Source organism: Chaetura pelagica, unplaced genomic scaffold (assembly GCF_000747805.2).
Source record: "Chaetura pelagica isolate M959 unplaced genomic scaffold, ChaPel_1.0 scaffold120, whole genome shotgun sequence".
Classification (NCBI taxonomy): Eukaryota; Metazoa; Chordata; class Aves; order Apodiformes; family Apodidae; genus Chaetura; species Chaetura pelagica.
The window spans coordinates 2665335-2685137 of NW_009951952.1; the positions used below are offsets into that span (position 1 = coordinate 2665335).

At 43.4% G+C, this 19803-nt stretch overlaps 1 protein-coding gene across 1 annotated transcript in view; it reads left to right on the forward strand.

The window, feature by feature from the left end:
* GABRA5 (gamma-aminobutyric acid (GABA) A receptor, alpha 5) overlaps positions 1–19803 on the forward strand; it is a 57382-nt gene that overhangs the window by 36628 nt on the left and 951 nt on the right. Inside the window, exons 6-8 of the mRNA XM_009998785.1 lie at positions 11697–11840; positions 17399–17551; positions 18950–19161. Coding sequence (XP_009997087.1) covers positions 11697–11840; positions 17399–17551; positions 18950–19161 — 509 coding nt within the window. The remainder of the gene's footprint in view (positions 1–11696; positions 11841–17398; positions 17552–18949; positions 19162–19803) is intronic.

Consider the following 19803-nt stretch of genomic DNA (forward strand, 5'->3'; position numbering starts at 1 on the left):
AATGCCTTTAATGAAATTTTTTTGTACCATGAGGGCGCTGGTGGCAGCTTTTGCAGAAGCTGCAGGGAGCCCCTTGAGCAGCTGCCATGGGAAGGTAGTGAGTGGCCTAGCCAGGGAGCATCCTCCTCATCAGGAGGTGGCCTGTGTGTCTCAGGCTTTTCTGGGGGAAAGCTTGTCCTGTGCTGTTTTCAAGCTCAAGGAAGAAAAGTTCAGGAAGTGGAAGGAGTTGGAGATACTCAGTGGTGGGTTGGTTTTTTTTCTTGCCTGAAAGAGGTCTGGACGTGATTGTGGCAGAGCAGTGTGGAGACCCAGATGCTTTGCTGGTGGTACAAACATCTGCATGTGTGTCCCACTCTAGAGATGTCAGCCTGAAGTTAAAGGCTGTGCAACTGCCTGATTACAGGAAAACTGATGCAATTGGAGTTACCAGCAGTAGAAAGCAACACGCAAAGACTCTGTTTTTAATGTTTAAGCTTTCAAATGACCCCTAGGTGCAAACCTGCAATGACATTGCAGGGCCCGTAGTGCCCCAGAAGGCACAGTGAGGGCTCATGGTTGCCAACCTTCAATCATGGGTTTCTGCCGCTGGCACATGGGATATTCTTTATAAATGGGACAAATGGGTCCACTGCTCCACTGCTTTATAAGCCAAGTTTTTTAATGGCTATTATTTTCTAAGGTGGCTGTTTACATGGCTTGTAAGCATTTCATAAATGTCTCTGAAATCGTTCTCATGGTGCTGGTGTGAGGTTGGTAGGTCTCTGCTGCCTGCATTTTGCAGGTGGGGATAAAAAAAATGCAAGAGCAATTACAGTCTTTTCTGAGCAGAGATAGAGTGGTTCATTACTTGCTTTTATTGCCTCTGTTGTTATGGGTCCCTAGGTTCAATTAGAGCCTCCCGGTGCTACTGCAGTACATTAATGACAAAACGACTTGCCTAGGGTTTGTTGGGTTTTTTTGGGGGGGAGGAGGGTGAAAGCTGCACGGCTCTGCTGAAATTTGGCTTTCAGTTTCCAGCCTGGCAGCTCCTTCATGACACCTCAGTCTCTGGTGGGCCATGGAATCCTCCCTCTCCATTGCTAGATCCTGCATTAGCTTCCTCCCTTTACATAGAGAGCCAAGTTAGTCAGAGCTGTGATCTAGCACTGCTGCAGCCCCAGCTCTGCAAGCTTCTTTAAAGGAAACAGCTACTTTGTGTTGTCTTCCATAAGGAAACAGGAGGGAAGGAGGAGAGGGAAGAAGGAAAGCCTGAAGGGCCTTCTGTTTTTCCCCTGTTCCTGCATCATAGCCACGGAAAGTCTCCTCATGGCCAGCCTATCTGCTTTGCTGAAGGCATCCCAGCCATAAATCTGTCAGCAAAGCTGGGATTCCTCCCTCCTAAATTTATTTCTGCAGGGTAAATATATACAGCTGAGCCGATCGCTCTCACTCTCTTCCAGATATTTTTAGGCTCAGGTTAATCTCCTCCTAAAGCAGATCACTAAAATGGGTCAGCTGGTGGCTGCAGCTAAGGAGATGTTTTGCTTTTGCACAGGGACCATGTGCACCTTTGGCCATGGGTGTCAGTGACTGGAAAGGGGCTGATTCCCAAGACTGGGGCATATGCTGGGGTGCACAGCAGGTGAAACAGCAGTGCCTCTGGTCAACAACAGCTCACCTCAGAGAGGCCTATTGTATCCATCACTGAGTTAGGGCAGCCTCGGTGGGGTTTGTCCCCTTCTCTGAAGTACGGGGCTGCACGGCCGCCCGCGGCAGGAATCTATCACCCAGCTTCTGAGTTTTAGATGACGGCACCTCTGGGGTAGGGAATAAGTTCTAGTGCTTGCAGTCTTGTTTGAACAATAAGAATATTTCAGCCTGCTGCCTTTACATACCTATTGATTACACATTTGCACAGTGTTATTAATGTAACGGTACTTCTGAGATTTGTACGTGTCTTCATTACTGAACTGAAACAAAGGTATATATTTACTTCTGCAAGTAGTCCAAATCACTCTTGGCTGGTTTCAGGTCATACTGGTTTATACTGCTTTGTGTGGTAAGCTCAGCAGACATGCTGACTATGATGGGTAAATTCCTGGTGCCACTCTAGTGGGTGGAAAGTATGTCTGTTGATTACAGTGAGGTCAGAGTTTCATTCAGTGATGTGGCCAAAAAAAACACCTTTGTGAAGGCACACTCCACAACAAGATCAAGTGGAGTGTGTCCTAAAATTCATTCCATATCTCTCAGAAGAAACTCCAGTGATACTCCTGGAGAGCTGCTCACATTAGCCTTGCTGATATTAAGCAGCAGCCTGCAAAATGAGTGGACCACTGCAGTCAACATTGCTTAGAGAGGAAGGTGCTATGCAAAGTGAGTAATGGTGTCAGGCACACTTTGGGGAATAGTTTTGTTTGCCTTGCAAAATGTAAACTAAATCTCTAACATCTTCCTCATGACCATGCTGGTTTTTCTAATGAAGCAGTTAATATAGCTGCCTAATATTGTGACTGCAGATTTTAAGTTCATTAAATGGTAGTAGGATGCTCAGACTTGCCGACTAATTTGGAATTACACTGTCTGGCCTACAAAGACCAACATTGGCTCAGGAAGGTCCCAGGATATTCCTTATTTTTACATGTCATCCTAGCACATCCTACTGCTCTGTTGCTTTAGTCCTCTTCACCAAGGTTGGAAAAGACCTTCAAGATCGTCAAGTCCAAACTTATTTATTTACTTATACTGACCCTAACAGGAAAAAAAAAATAATGAAAAAAAATCAGAGACTGGAATACCAGATTTTGACCTGTTTCGTACGAAAAACTGTTGTGTTGCCACCATTAAATGTGGTGTAAAATCAATTCTCAGATTAGTTCTAGATTGAGAGAGCTACCACTAAACTTGAAAATAAAGCAAGAAGCTGTGTTATAAACACGGACTTCAGTGAGAGGAAGAAATGGTAAGAGGCAAATGAAGGGAAGTATCACCTGCTCCCTAACACCTGCTCTCAGATAGGAGCAGGAGCATTAGGAGGATGACCTGGTGCTGCCTGTTAATCTCAGAGCACCTGGATGTTAGCAGCAGACCTTGTTTAGTCACCGCTTTCACTCAGCTCATGGCAAGCATCCCACAAGGATGGGTGGCACAGTTTAGTTGTTTACACCTGTGTGTCTATTGCTGTTTGAGGTGCTCTGGGCTGCCAGTGGGAGAACATTTTCTTTGCTATTTTTATTTCTCTTTTTCTGAGTGGAGCCTGAGAATCTGCCATCCCAGAACACACAGCTCAGTTTGGTGTGCCATGCCTGGTTTTCAGTCCAGGTGCCTATAATGTCAGATTTAACAACAAGGAGTCAGTTCAAGTCACAACAGTCCCAGTGCTTGGGGAATAGATGCTCTGCTCTGATTGCTCCCCTGTGGCCACTTGGGTGAGCAGGATGGGGCAGGAAGGAGCTGACACTGTCACCAGTGATACTGCCTGTGTGGTGGCAAATATGCATCCCTCTTTAAAGGGCATTGCTCAAAGTGCTGTGCTATCTCCACAGTCATCTTTGAGGGAAGTTCTGTATTACTCTGCACAGCTCCTAGCTCAGGGCTCTTCTTGAATTGTGTAATAGTATTCTGTGAAGGTACTGTGTCTGAGTGGAGTATCAAGAGAACTGTTCATTAGTATTTGTGTTACATTCATCGTTGGTATGACTGTGATTTAGTGTAGCATCTTGCAAATAGTCAATTTATGGAATCAAAGCAGTTAGCAGCCTTACCTGTGCTCATCATGAATCACACCTCCAGAATCACAAAGTTGCTTTCAGGCAAAATCGTAAGGGTTATATTTTCCTTTGTTTATATTTTTGAGCTCTAACTTAGGTCATGTTCAGAGTTTTCCCCCTTGGGCTGGAACTTGTAAAATTAAGCAGGACATTCCACCTGTTGCTTGTTTTGAAAAGTCGAATACAATGGCTTTTACAAAACTATGTGTCTCAAAATGAATCTCACAGGCATCTTTAGTACTGTGTGTCTCACCACCTCCTGGGTACAGTCTTTGCTTCCATTTCATTTCCAAGCCACAGACACTTCTATCACATTCCTATTCCCACCTTTTCCTGAGGTGACTTATACATTGCATTCTGAAAGAGTCGTTTTGACCTAACTTGGGGGGTTATTTTTTTTTAGTAATGATAGGTATAGTATATTAGTGTTGTTCAGTAATGAAGTCTCTCAAGACCTGTCTGGCACATTTTTCAGAACATCCTATTTTATTATCTGCAAAATGTGACAAGATCAAATAAAAATATGTATCATGAAAACATATAAAATACCACCTTTGTTATCAAATTATATTTTTATTGTAACCTCAGGAAGGACAGAAACTATAATTTTAGTAATTCTGAACTTCTTACTGCCCTTTTCACAGCCAGTGATGTTCTATTGTCTTCTGTCATCAGTTTTCATATAAAAAAATTTTCAAGTCAATGAATATTTTCCTCTCTGTATGTCATCCCTTGTCCCATCTAGATGATACTTTGCCATTCCAAAACTGTTTCATTATCAGCATTTCATTTCTACTCACACTGTGTCTCCAGTATGAGAAAAATACGGACTTTGTGGAGCAAGTCTGGCACAGCACCACGAAGATCATTCAAGGAGCATCTTTCATATGAGGAGATGCTGAGGGAACTGGGACTGTTCAGCCTGGAGAAGAGGAGGTTCAGGGGACCTAATCCATCTGTATGAACTCCTAGTGGGAGGGAATGCAGAAGAAGGAGCCAGGCTCTGCTCAGTGCTGTTCAGTGACATGATGAGAGGCAATGGGCACAAACAGGTTCAGGGGACCTAACCCATCTGTATGAACTCCTAGTGGGAAGGAATGCAGAAGAAGGAGCCAGGCTCTGGTCAGTGCTGCTCAGTGACATGATGAGAGGCAATGGGCACAAATTAAACAACACTAAATTCCATCTGAACATGAGAAAACATGTTTTTACTGTGAGGGTGACTGAGCACTGAAACAGTTTAGCTAGAGTGGTTGTGAAGTTTCCATCAGTGGAGATACTCAAAACCTGACTGGACACGGTCCTGGAAAACCTGCTTTAGCAGTGAGTGGGACTGGATGACTTCCAGAGGTGCCTTCCAAAGCCAAACTTTTCTGTGATTCTGTGTGATGCAAATTTGTAATCCTGTGCATTTATACGTGTTACACTTCTTGTCTGTGGCACGTATTTAAAATCATGCATGCTGTTTAACCATACACCGTAAATTCATGCCAGTTTAAATGGTCAGTCTTAATTCTGATGATTTCAGGTTCCAAAAAGCAATTTTCATGACCCTCATATTCTCCCAAGCACAGCAGAATTCATCACACTATTGCAAAAAGTCTTCATTTTAGGCTCTTAATCATTAAATATGTTAATACATTTCTCTTAGTATTTAAATTTCATTTAATAACTTACTGTTATAAAAAGCTATTTCCCCCTAGACCCATGCATATTTAGTACCATGTCTTGTTATATTAATATTTAAAATTACACTTTTACTGGATCCCTTTTCCACTAGTTCTTCCTGTAGAGTGATCTCATTTGTACATTGATTCATTCTTGCCAACTTCATTTAATGGGAAATTCCAATTACAGAGCTTAAATCTGGCCTCAGTTGCATAGGCACGACCATTGACAGATGCTTTGTAAGGGGTTGGAAGCTATTGGTGCACAAAGCTGAAAAACCCCATCCTGGCTCTTAGGATTCAAGCTGGTACATGATGGCTTAGTAGCAGCATTGGTTTACTGCCTGCAGAAGTCTTTGAGGGCTTGTAAATCTGGATCTCTGTGGAGTTGTCCAACAGCCTCTAAGTGAGTCAAATACATTAATGGAGAGATAAGATTGAAAGATAGATATTTGTATGCATATCCAGATTGTAATTAAAGCTTCTAAAAAAAGCAGATAATTTATGCGTATCTTCCACAACGAACAGGCTTTGATGGGGATTAGCAATACTCCCAAAATTAGGCAGTCTGATGATCCAGTGGCATGTACTAAATATCATGATCATAAAGGCTAAGACTGTAACTGCACAAGTGTAATGAATAAAATAGAAAACAAGCCAAAAGTGATCTTTCTAAAGTATCTCCCTAAGTTAATTCAGCCCCTGACTAGTATCATGCTGAAAGAAAAGCTCCAGCCGTGGATTGTGGATAAATGTTTAATTGTGGAATGCAGCTCAAGCATTGGGTGGGCACCCATACACACAGATCCCATCTTTCACAGGTTGCCTTCACTTAATTATGCAGGCAGTCTCTTTAGGGCTTTCTGTGAGGTCTGTCAAAGGGCTTGGGGGGTGTTTTGGAGATGGATTTTTTTTCTTCCTAAATTATTTGATGCCCTGTCATGCAGGTATGAAAACTTACTGGCAGATGTCAGTGTTCATTTTTTCACATGGGTTATAGCTTAAAAAAAATCAGTTCTAGAAATACATCTGGGTCTCACGAACCCAAGGTTTGGAGTCAGACATCCACATTTGGATTTATTTGATGAAAGGATCCAAGAAACATGCTGCCTTGTGGTGGGGACAGTGGCAGGAGAAAACTTCCTGCTTGTGGGCTTCTTGTTGGACATACGGGGGGATGCTGTGCTGTTCATACTGCTTCATTTGCAAAAGAAAAGAAGGAAAACAGGGCACCCCTCAGTGCCAAGGCAAATGGCTGGGATCCTCCAACTGGCTGCTCTGCCTTGTTGGACTTTGTGATGATGTGTTTTCTCCCTTTGGCTGTGATGGCTTCCCTGCCTTCTGTTCACTGCTGTAAGAAAGACCATGCCATGCTTCCCATGCCAGATACACGAGAGTGGGAAGAGGGTAGGAGAAGAGCAAGGGAGGGAGATCTTTATCGTTTTCATAGTGTGTGGTGTGTGTTGGATGTTAGAATGCAGAAAAATGGATCTGCTCATCAATAAGCAGTTGTGAGAAGAAATTGCTTATCTCATCCTTCTGGTCAGTGATAAGCCTGCAGCCATTTATCAAATGTCCACTAGAGATAAATGCTTGTTGTCATTTTCTCACTTTGAATAACATTATACCTTTCTGTGATTTTAGCTGTTTGACTCAGCCAGTATGCTTTTTTGTGTTTTTTTTTTTTAAAGAGTGGACTTAGAAGAGAAAGAATCATCTAACAAGGCTTCCCCCTTTCTTTGGCAAGCCAGCAAAATTATTGTAAAGAGCACCAATTTAATGATTTGGATTCATAAAAACAGAAGCAGCCCACTTCCTTAAAGTAGAATAAACACCAAGCAGTCTGACTTGGATTTTTAGTGGCTTTGAATTTGAGTTTGCTTCTACAGCAACACCAGCAGCATTCTCCCAGCTTGCTGACCCAAAACCTTTAGTACATTTTAGTGTCACCCTTTGGGAGACTCCTGTCTGTACCAGGTAGAGGGGGTGAGGGCCTTGTTCCCTTATCAGCAGTCTTTCTTCTAACTCTCAAAAACACAAGCTTATTTCCACAGTCCTTCAGTGAGCATGGCTGGTAGGTAACCTCCTGGAAATTTTAGTGGAGGAAGGTTTTTACACAATTTGGTATGACAGTGAATAATACCATCTCTTCATTAGCACTTGCTCTATCCCAAAGCAAAATAATTTTATTCTAGACTACTACACTTTCAACTTTCAGTATGACTGTGCCTGATCACACTGCATGGGTTATCAGCAGCAGAGCTGGAGCTTTTGGTAGTCAAATTTGGGATAATTGGAGTTTGAGGTTTCTGGAAAAACATGGCAGAAGGTTTGAGGTAGGAATACAACTGCCAGCTACAAGTACACAGGTTTATCTGCCTGGGAGTTTTTCTGTATGTCCAGAAAAGAGGTGGTAAGTGGTTCAGTTGCAACACCAAGGTGTGTGGGGTGGCCTTTTTCTGTCAGAGCTGTAAGTTTCTCTCAAGGGTGTGGATGGACTGGGGGGGTGTGTCTTTTATCTTTTTACATTCACATTCATATTTTAATTCTCAATTCTTCTCCTTCATCTCAAGGAGGCGTAGACACTCAGAGCCTTTAGTGAGGAAAAGAGGTGCTTAACTTTTAAAAATGCAGGCTGTTCTTTCTTACCTTTGCCTGAAAGGTAGATGAGAATCATACCATATATATGCAATCCTGCCCAATAGATTATCTCTAGACTCTGGTAAATTCATACTATTCCTAATGTGACAGACATCTTTGGAGGGTAAGAAGTCACTGAAGACTGCATTGGTTTGCGTGGGCTTTGCAGAGACACATCTGTCACCGTACTGTATCTTAAAGCCCTAGCTGTAACCATCCTGTTCCTGAACAAGAACATCTTCTAGCTGGGCTGTTCTCCCTTCTCCCATGGATAATCTGCTCCTGGCTAAGCAGTGGCACAGCTTTCCATCTTGTAGTCTCACAATAGGTACTTCCCTGTGAGAGAGGAGCTGCAGGCTGGAGTCCTCCTCCTGAGCAGGGACTGGCCTGGAGCTCTACTCTTGCCTGCCTGAGTGCTCCCTCTTCTCACCAGCTGGCCTGGGACAGGCAGCCTGCCTTCCCTGCCATGGTTTTAAAAGAAAGCAGCCTCACAAAGTATTTCTTGGGCATACCTGCGAGAGCTGGGTGGAGTTCTGGTGCCTTCTGGCCTCTGTCTGAATTACAGGTATTTTTTTACATGAGGAGGTGCTGGGCTTGTCCAGAGTAGGAGCCTCCAACCCTTTACTGGCACATGTGTTGAAGTACCCAGTAAAGGCTGCAATTCAAAGCAGAGGCATTGATTTATTTTAGGACCCCCAAGGCTAGGCAGAGCAGAGAACTAAGGCATCTGAATGCTTGTTTGAGCCTTAACAGGCCTGTGTTCCTGTGTGATGGCAATTTCAGCAGAATTCACTTACAGTGCTCTTACTGGGAAATGTCTGGTCAGGCTGAATTATTATGAGTTGTTGGCAGAAATCAGGACAAACCCAGTTATCCCAGCCTGGGATCCTTACAGTAACAGAGAACTGCTGAGGTGGGATACATCTGGATCATCCCAGCAAGAACTCCAAATGCTTGCTGCTTTTTTGTTTGTTTGTTTGTGGGGGGATTTTTTTTGTTTGTTTGTTTTCCTAGAAGGTAACATAGGTAAAAATAAATGTATCTGACAATACCAAATCTGCCTACACAAATCCAAAATTCTCTGGGGATATCAGCACATGAACAACATATACCAGACAAGAATTTTAAAAGGGGTGCTTTTCTACAGCAGTTTTTTAATCAGGCCCACTTCCTCCTGCTCCTTGCCTCCTCCAGATCTGGCTTTGGAATTATTTACAGCACAATGCGAACTTTTAATCATCTCTGAGATGAGAAAGTATCTCAGCTCTAAAGGGAAGATGAAATTCCATCACCTTTTGTAATGCAAATATTTTGAAATAGGGAAGACATTCCTTCTTAGCCTTTCAAAGCTAATCATGAGATGTAATTACAGTAATTTTACCACGCAGCTACAAATACAAGCACATGGAAGGCATGTGGGCAGCCCTGCATGGTTGCATGGATAACAAGGGATGGAGGATTTGTAGATCCCCAACTTCCAAACTGTGGATCAGCTCCAGCCCTGTATGCAGCAGCAACAGCTCTCAAATGCGTGACAAAAGAGATCGCGTTCCATCGTTATCCTTCTAGTGACAGGAGCCCATATTTTTTTGTGTGTGCAAAAGTTATCCACTGTTTAATTACTCCCCTCCCTCCCAGTTAAGAAACTCGGTTCCGTTCTTCATCTGAATCTGCCTGAAACCATCTTTCAGGCACTGATTATTTCTTTTCCCTTTGGTGGTAGTACAAGAAATTCCCCCTTGTTTTAGATGTCTGTGTGCAAGTATCTATACTCAGCACTTGAGTCATGTCTTAGCTTCTTATCAGCTGAGCTCCTTCAGCTTCAAATCATTACTTGTTTTCCAGTCCCTGGAGATAGTTGTGACCCTCTTTTAAACTATCCCCTTCTCTGTCCCCATTATTTCTGTATCTTTTCTGAGGTGTGGACAACAATGTGTGAATAGCCATAAACAGAGAGGTGTCTATCTAGCCTAGTGTCCTGCCTCTGGCAGCACTTCCCATAGGTGCCATGGGAAGATTAACAACACTATGATCAAGGTGCTACTTTCTTCCCTGCTACCTGCTCCAGCATCCCAAGTGATCTTCAGCTCATTGTGATACTCACATAGGCTCTTAACCTGAACCAGGATCACTTCCCATTTTCTGCTTGACGTTTCTGGTTGGATCCAGGGACTGCCTTAGCATATTTCATGCCATTGCAGTGCCTCAGAAGCTCACATTGACCTGTTGTCTGTGACATTTTTTTAGTCCTCCATGGAGTTGCAGCTTTCCAAGAGAGCTTAGTAGTTCAAGCAAACAAAACTCACTGGCTGATGGAGCCAGTACACACAATCCTCAAAGCTAACCTCTTGCCCTAGACTCTCAAATCCTTACCCAGAAAGCCCCATGTGTTGCATCCTGCACAGACTGCACCGAACTAGGATGTGGGCTTTTTCCAGAAGGAAGCACTTGCACCCTGATTTACCAGTTAACAGAGTGCAGAAGGTGAGATATTAGTAGTTGACTTGAGACTGCTTTGACATTTAACTGCTTTTCACCTCCTATTTGGAGCATAAGCTTTGCCTGCTCCCCAGAGATTATAGTACAATGGACTCCAGCCTACTGTAACATGCCTGCAGTACTGTTACCTGAAAGCTTACAATCATCAAGGCATTCTAAAAAGTGTGACAGCTACTTAAATTAAATAAAATATACTTAAATATATAGCTGGCTCCTGGATTTTTTGAGACTACCTGCATAGAAGGCTTAAAAAATAAAACCATCATTGACTGTCTTCCTAAAAGAAAACTGAGATTCCCTTTCAATAGCGTAATTATTCCAGGTGCTAAGGCTTTGAAAATAACAGCAACATTAGAGAGGAAGGAATGAGCTGGCAGTACTGACACCACTTTTGTTTCTGAGGACTTCCAAATGAATGTGAGAGAAATCTTATCGCATTCATATCTTGAGACATGCAGGTGTTTCCACACCACCACCTGTTTGCTCTGGTAGGTGCAACTCCCCTCCTCCCCACTGCTCTCCTTCATGCAGTCTTGCCCCTGAATCCAGTCTCTGCTCCTCAGCATGACAGGCACAGGCAGATGCATCCCACCTTCTTTTATCTACAGCCCTCACCTGCAGGCAAGACCTACCCCCTCATCCATGTGTATATATCCCAAAGTCAGTGCACACACACCAGATTCCACACTTGCACAAGGCATCACTTAGTATCCTGGAAACAGGACAAGGCACAGAGGGTCCATATTGTCCAGGCACTTAAGGTGCCCAGTTCCTTTGGAAGAGAGACTTGAGCAAAATGCCTTTTGCAGCTTGCTGGGGTTTAGGAGCTGCCAGCTAGGGGAGTGTAGGTCTGAGCTGCTCTTTCCTAAACTGAGCAATTGTGATGGATTATATTTATACCTCCACTGTTCCAGCCTTTGACAAACCATCCCACACATCTGTTATATTAGAAAGCTCCAACCTAATATTTTTTTTCTAGCTGGGCATATGGGAACATGATTATATCATCTTTATTTGTTTTTCTCCATTCACTCTCACTCCTCCATTCTTCCCTCTCCCCACCATTTATCACTTAAGGATCCATTAGAATATTACACAGTGGTTTTTACTCATGGCTTACTTTTCCCCCCTTATCAAACAGATGCTTACCCCAATTCTGAAGTGATCTATGTGTGGACTAACAGCACAACAACGTCTGTGGTGGTGGCCGAAGACGGCTCACGACTTAACCAGTACCATTTGATGGGACAGACTGTGGGAACTGAAAACATCAGTACCAGTACAGGTGGGGAGCATATTTCCATTCCATGATTGCTACTAGCTGGGAGATCCACAGGCCCCAGTTATTTTGCAGGGAGGCTAGGGAAGCATCTATGGGATGTGGGCTGCTAGGGAGGTCCTGTGCAGGTTCCCAGCTCCTCAGCAGAGGCATTGAAACAGAGAGGGTGATACACTGGCTCTTTGGTACATCACAAGGCTGTTCCTGAAGATGTAGCCAAGCCCCTGCTATCAAACGGGAGCACTGGAGGAGCTGCACACACACAGCTTCTTGGCAGCTGCCTGAGCTGAGGCTGCCAGCGCTGCTGCTGCTGGCTTGTTTCCCTGTGGGAGGGACCACTGCAGGAGGCAAATGCCACCCACGCATTTGATCCATTTCAATCATCGCTTTTAAATGATTTGCTTGATGAAACTGCGTAGAGGGGGGTGGAATGGGGGTGGGATGGGGAGTGGAGGGAGCACAGGGCAGGTGGGGACTGTGGCATGGCTCTGCAGCGTGTCTGGGGCACCAGGCGGCCACAGAGGAGGTGCAAACCTGGAGGATTCCCATTTCCTCCCCGGGTTGCGAGCGGAGGCGGCAGATGTGGCAGCATTAGGGTGGCAAAGAAGCTCTAATCCCAGCCCGGGCACCCACGTGAGCTGTGTCCTGCTGCTCCTTAAGGCTGCCACGCAAGGGCAGCCCATTGGCGGGGGTGCTCCTGTGGGGGGGTTGTGGGGTGTCCAGGCTGGGACAGAGGTCACGTGCGTGGCCTCAGCAGGACGGGGGCTTAACCAGGTTACACAACGCACTCATCTGGGAAGCATTAGTGGCATCCAGTGGGAGGGCCCCTCAGCTTGGAGACAAAACAGTCTGCTCTGAGGGCAAGGGGGACTTCCACTGGCGCTGGTGGTGTGGGCCTTGGGGAGGGGGAAAGGGGCAAGGTGCAGCAATGCAGCTGGGAGCAATTCCGGCTGGCGAAGGACAACAGAGTCTTCTGGAGGTGGACTGTGTCCCTGGTAAAAAAATGTCAGGCTCTGAGCCTGAGACAGGATGGTAGAGGTGAAGGTATAGATTGAGCTAGGAGCCTATTAAGTGTTGGCAGGAAATGTAGGAGGTGTGAAAACAGGTACACGTACACTGGCACACCAAGTTACTTGATCTGAAAGAAGAAGGCACATACAGCTTTCTGCACAAACTGTCCAAACGTGGCAAATAAAGAGGGGGCAGGTGGGCTTGCCATTTGCTCTCCAAACAGGAGACAAAAGTGAGGGAAAGCTTGTCTTGGGGAGCAACTAAACACAACCACCATCTCCGTCCTGTAGAGCTTCACCCCCTCCCTTGCCCATTTCAGGAGACACAAAGCTGTTGCTAAAACAAAGATATCTAAAGTCAAGGGAAGCATAGAGACAGAGTCAGAGCAGTTGCTGCTGCAGGAAAAGGATGAATATACTATCTCCCATTAAAGAGCAAAGAAACCTTTTTCCTTACCAGTTTACCATCATAGCCGCGTTGTTTTCTGCAATGAACGGCAGCTCCCCTCTCACCTTCATCATTACCAAGAAAAAGATCCAGAGGATGTACTGGGGCATCTCCTACAAGCTCGTCCTGCTCTTTAGAGCTAGACAACCATCCAGCCCAGGCAGTGAGTGCTCCCGCGTGTCAGCTCCAGGCTACTTCCAATTTGCAGCTTTGCCTGTGAAAGCTCCTTGTACTTCTCAGCCCAAGAAAACTGGACTTTTCAGATAAATCCCAAAGTTTCTGCCCAATAACAAGCCCCCTCCTGTATCTGAAGATTTAGGCTAATAAATACTTGTTCTCCAACTTCAAGATTTTATATTACTGTCCCAGGTTTCATCTAGGCTGGCTGGATTCTGATTGCAGGGTGGATCACTAAGAGCAGGACACAGATTGTAACTGGGGATTAGCAAAATACAAAAATCCGATTTTGCACAGGGAAAGCATCAGTCAGTGATGGATTTTCTGGACTTCATCAAGCTTGTAGGAGACCAGTAATCAGGGTTACTTATGAACGACAGTCTAAGGCATTTCTTCGTCCTATTAAATGGTTGAACGTGAGAAAGAAAAAGCAAATAGCAGAATCCCTTGTGATTCTGCTGATTTTGTAGGGAAGCCACTAAGTTTAGGTGTCTTCTCAGAAAAGATATCCTGGCACTCCTAATTAAGCAAGCAGTTTTGAAACTGGGAATGTTTTAGCCATGCCACAGAAAATAGCTATGACATGTGCCACCTGTTTGGGATTTTTTTGTGTGTGTGCTAGCATTCCCAAATGTCATTCCCCCAAAAGCGAAGATATTTGACTGCTCACACTGCTTCCAACAGGCCCAACATCTGTTGCATCCTGGTGGTGCAAGTGCTGAAAGCAATCAGATATGGGATTTAGGTCCAGGTGGATCTTGCTGCTTCCCACAAATGGTTGCCCAGTTCTGTTCCCCATACCCAGAATCTCTCATCGCTAGCTTAGGATCTGCAGTGCCGCAAAACAAAACAAAAACCCACTCTCTTATCTTCTGCCAGCTGGAGCCTGAGTTCTGAAAAACCCCAAAGTCTAGATAATAAAAGAAGCATTCAGCCCTTCATCTTGCACCAAACAAATCTGATTTTCCCTTGAGATAAATCTTTCTCAATAATCACTATAAAAAGGCCACAGGCATCTCTCTTGGGCCAAAATCTTCTGGATGTCAGTGTGGTGAGGGACTGCAGTGTCACAGACCAAACATCAGGGTCTTACCAGAAGAATTATTCATACAGCTGAGCCCAGGTATACTCACTAAACAAACAAGCCCGGGGACTGGTCCAGCCTCATTAAAATAGTGTACTGAATCCCAGCAAAATGGTGATGGAAGAATGCATATCTGGGGTTTTGGAAAATTTGTAAGTGTTATCTCCAGAACTAGTTAATCTAGATGCCAGAAAAATACTGTGGCAGCTTTTAAACTATTTTTAAACTCTGAAGACCACCAGCAGCACAGTAGCATAGCTCTGTGAAGAAATGCAGACATTACCACTCTAGGGCTTTTCATTAGTGCTAGATTTGCTATTAAAATTGGTTTGTGCAGTGATGAGTGGATCCCATCAGGAACAGGATTCTCTTTTTTAAGTGCTACATAAACCTATAACAGAAATTAGCTCTTCCTCAAGAAAGCTTATGGTCTAAGGATAAACACTGGCCTTACAGAATTAAATGGGAGCTTTGCCTCTCCAACAGAGTCAGAATTTTGTTCTATATAAACAAAACTCATGCAGCTTTTAGCTTTCCTTTAAGCCGTGGTCCTAGTGCATTGAAAATGAAGGTGTGTGGTTTTCTTAAGCCCTGAGTCTGCTGGAGGTAGCATTTCTAACGTAGGCATCTTTGAAAGGGACGGCACAGGAAATCAGAGAAGATACCTGTTGGAAGAAGAGCAAGTGCAAAATCAAGGTGATAATGTTGTTTCAGTGGAGACAAGCTTTGATAGGTTAAAGAAAATGGTAAGGTAAAAATCAGCTGTGGAGTGTCATAAAAATAGAGGCATTCATTTTCTGAATTTTTAAAAGGAAAAAAATGTTAATCCTGTCACTCTGCTGAAGCTGTGTAGATTTTTATTTTTTTTATTCCAAGCTCTAAAAGCATACTGTCAAAATCAATAATGCATATTGTCACTCCTTAGTGAGCAGGGAAACTGTGACTCAAACATAGCTCAGTGCAGTAGCAACTCAGAAACAGATTACAGGCACAGAGACCCTCCTACTTCTGGCATATTTTATGCTCTTAAATAAAGAGCAAGTGGGGTTCCCTCTGAGACCACAGCAGTTTCAGCATCCCTGGTTCAAAATTACACTAAGTGGAAGAGAATTAAACATTGCTTCACAGGGATTTCCTCCGCAGTTTCACAGCATTCCCTGTCCATCTCCACATCTCTCTTCAGGGAACTGTCTCACCAGAAAATCAGACTCCAGAAGAAAGTCATAAAGGTTGAGGCAGGTTGTCAGGTTATGATATTTCTGTGCTGTTCCAGTCTTCCAGTCTAAAATCCTCAGCACGAAAAAGGTCTGTAAACTTAATCCAAAATAACAGATGTCCTCTAGCATAACATATCAGTGGAGCTATACCTGCAAAAGCCCTTTCAGTGTAGACCTGTTCTCTGCTAATGAGCCATATTGTGACTTAGAAATAATCTGCCAAATCTAACAATGCTGGCCACAGCTCAACTGGGCTATTTTCTGAAGGCAGAATCTGTCTGTTATTTATTTTCCTTTTGTGGAGAGTTTATAGAGAATAACAGTTAAGTCTTGCAGCAGAGGTTATAGCTGTATTTGTTTTATTCTTGGAGGACAATATATCTTTTGGAACAGGTATTACTCTGATTCATCAGTACCCAGCTGAATGATGCATGCTTTTAAATTCATTTTATATCAGTGTGAGTGGAGATCTGGGAGGGCTTGAAGGGGTTGGTTGTTTTTTATTCTTAAATTATTATTTTTCATCTTAGTTTTCTTAGATAAATAGCTCTGGTTTTAGCTAGGAAGAGTTTGGCTTTGGGAAGCAGTCACCATCAATAAATAGCCTGCAATAACAATGATATGGTTTTACAGGAACAATCTGAAAGAACCAGTTAAGTTTGAGTTTTTAATGAGACACTAGGGAAGATGACAGCTGGTCTGTCGATTTTGGAGTGGATCATTTTAGGCTGTTACTGAAATTCAGGGGACCTGACAAAAGCCAGATTAAGGCAATGCTGTGAATTTGGCATATAAAAAAAGACATGGAATTTAGCACTGCTGTGGCAGCTTGCAGTAAATTATCCATGCAGGCAATAAAATATTCATTGCACAAATGAACTCCACGCAGGCAATAAAATATTCATTGCACAAATGAAAAAAGACGTGGCACAGTGTCAATCCAGCAACAGGTTACCTTTCCAAGGGCTAAGGTGTACCAAATTCTAGGACACCTGCATGCACCAGAGGGATTATTTATTTTTTTTCTGGAGGAGTCATTTGATGAGTTTGGGTATTCAGATCAACTCACCTGGATCCACGTGCAAAGCTGGAATTTTTGCTGCACTGGGACAGGCAGTCCCTAAAGTGTGGTGCAGAAGGAGTGTCTGGGCCGGTTCTCATTCTTGGAAACTGATGGCTTGGCCAGTCAACAGTTGCCCTAATGACGTTAAGTCCTGCTGCTAAATCAGGCTTCTAAGAGTGGATGGCCTTAAACATGACTCTGGTAAGATAGTTTGGAGGACTGAGTCAAAAACAGGCAGGACTGAGGCATTTCCAGTAACTCAGATTTTTAAGCGTGTGAACATCAAGACGTCCCAAATGCATAAAAGGTCTGCAGCTTCTCAGTGCAGTAGGAACAGTCAGTCATTGTCTTCAGCTTTTGGGGACTGAATGAAAAGACTAGGATGATCTAGCAGCACCTCTGTCTCAAGTTCTGGTTTTCCAAACATTCTTAATGCACTTAAGAATGGCTGAATGGTATTCTCAAGTGGGGGAGGGGTGGGAAGGGGGGGAGCTGGCCTGCTTAAGTCCCTAAATCAGTAATCTCCTTATTTTACCCCCATATATATCTTTTTCTTCTTCTATAGGTGAATATACCATTATGACAGCCCATTTTCATCTGAAAAGAAAAATTGGTTATTTCGTCATCCAGACGTACCTTCCTTGCATTATGACTGTAATCTTATCACAAGTGTCATTTTGGCTAAACAGAGAATCTGTCCCTGCTAGGACTGTCTTTGGTGAGTATCCCACTTTTTCCCAGCATGCAGGAAGGATCAGTCTGGCTCAGGGAAGTGATTTGCTGTAACAAGATAACAGTGCACTAATGCTTGTTTCTGCTTGAGATATTGTAATTCTTCTCCAGTTTAAATTCAAAATTCATTTAAAAACACTGTATGGGCTTTGTTAGGAAAGTTATGACAGAACTTACTCAAGAATCAGTTATATGAAGGTTAAGGACAGAAGACAGAAGAATAAGAATGGTGTGATTTGGGTTTTTTTATTCCACCCAGGTAAAACACTCGAGGGCTTAGGGCAAAAAAAATCCATACATGTTCTCATACTTAGAGTATATTCTAGCTAAGAATTTGCAATGGATTTCACTTCAAGACATTTTGTTTATTTCTGGTTTTAAGATGTTTATCTGGGAAAACCATGTGGAGGCTAATTAGTGACAATTATCTCTATTAGCATCAAACAAATTAATATGATTTTGCATTTAGAAAATGTATCTTCACTACAGAAGTTGTCATGGAAAAATCCTTTGGGATCTCTTAAATTACTCAACTTAGCATGAGAAGGTTGCAGAAAATAAACACAGTCTTAAGGGAAGGTTGATGAAATACAAAATTTTTGCTAGATGAAAAACAAAGGGAGTGAGAACAGTTTATTATGTTAAACTTTGTTCAGCTGCTCTCCAAAGAGTCATTCTTCTGTACAGAGCTACTGAAATCACTTGACAGCCTTGATCAAAAATGAGTTCAGGAAGCTGTATGGGGAGAATGCAGGTACCATTGCTGACTGGTTGGTGCCTGTTCTAGGTTTACAAAGCTGTAGCTGAGAGTTGAATGTTGTCCTATTGAGGACATCCTTCCACAGATGACAGCAGTGGCAGCCATTTCATTTACTGTTCTATGGGAAAGGAGGACCTACAGTCCAGAAAATCAGTAACAGCCAATAATTTCATACATAAAATCTCCATGTCAGAAACTGAAATCCACAGTCCCACTGTATCATGCAAGTTAGGGCCAGATGGGCTGTTCACTGATTTTACGTGTACTGCTTCATGAGGGACACTCCATACACACCATGCAGTGGTGTGCAGGGGTAAAATACCAGTAAGGCTTTGATTGATGCGTTTGTGTTACTCTGAAAAATACTTAGTTATACACTATATCTCAAGATAACCAGAATACCACAAAAGTAAATGACTGAGGGCAGAGCCTTGTATTTCTGTTGGGTAAGCAAAGTGTCTTACTCTTCTGGACCACAGTATGCTAACACTGACTGACTTCTTATGGCCTGCTTAGGTATCATGCTGAATTGGGGCCTGCTCATAACTTGTTAGGGAACTCATAAGGACTACCAAACTTACTTTTGCCTCTTTTCTTTTTGTTGGGTTTTCTCCTCCTTTACAGGAGTAACAACAGTCCTCACCATGACCACCTTAAGTATTAGTGCCCGTAACTCTTTGCCAAAAGTGGCCTACGCGACTGCAATGGACTGGTTTATAGCTGTCTGCTATGCCTTTGTATTTTCTGCATTGATTGAATTTGCAACAGTCAACTATTTTACCAAGAGGAGTTGGGCATGGGATGGCAAAAAAGCCCTGGAAGCTGCTAAAATCAAGGTGCTTACCTCACATTTTTTTAAATACCCAGAATAAAAAGTCATTATTCAGCGTAGCTCAAATAACCAAATGGACAATTTTTAGCTGGTTCATTAAAGAGGTATTTAATTACCTCACAACATACTTCCACTTTCCTAGAGAGGAATATCTGCAAGGGAAGGTGTCACCTTTTCGTGGAGATAGACTATCAGAGTCCACCATCTGTATGGAGTGGACTGTTTTCAGAAGGATATAGGGCTCTGACTACGTGTGCCATGGGATTAGAGTGATCAAACTTCTGATAATAGTGGGCATGTACTATGAAATCTATCTCTGCAGAGCACTCCCTATGCACTCTCCCAAATCAATGACAAAGCCCACATAGGGCTCCATGAGTCAAGGTCCCACCACAGTATCCGAAATAAAAAAGAGACAAGAGAGAAATTCTGTGACACACCAACTTCTGAGTTTCAAGCTGAAATTACAATTTTGGAACAGGACTGACCCTGAGCAAATTATCTCCTAGAGAGAGCTCATACCTGCAGGCAACCTGAAGGAGCAATATGAAGAGGAGAAGCTAGCAGGGGCAACAAGCCCTTCACAAAACTTCTTGCTGAAGGCTGGAGGGTGAGGTTCATGTCTTGGCAGGTGCCCCCCGGGCAG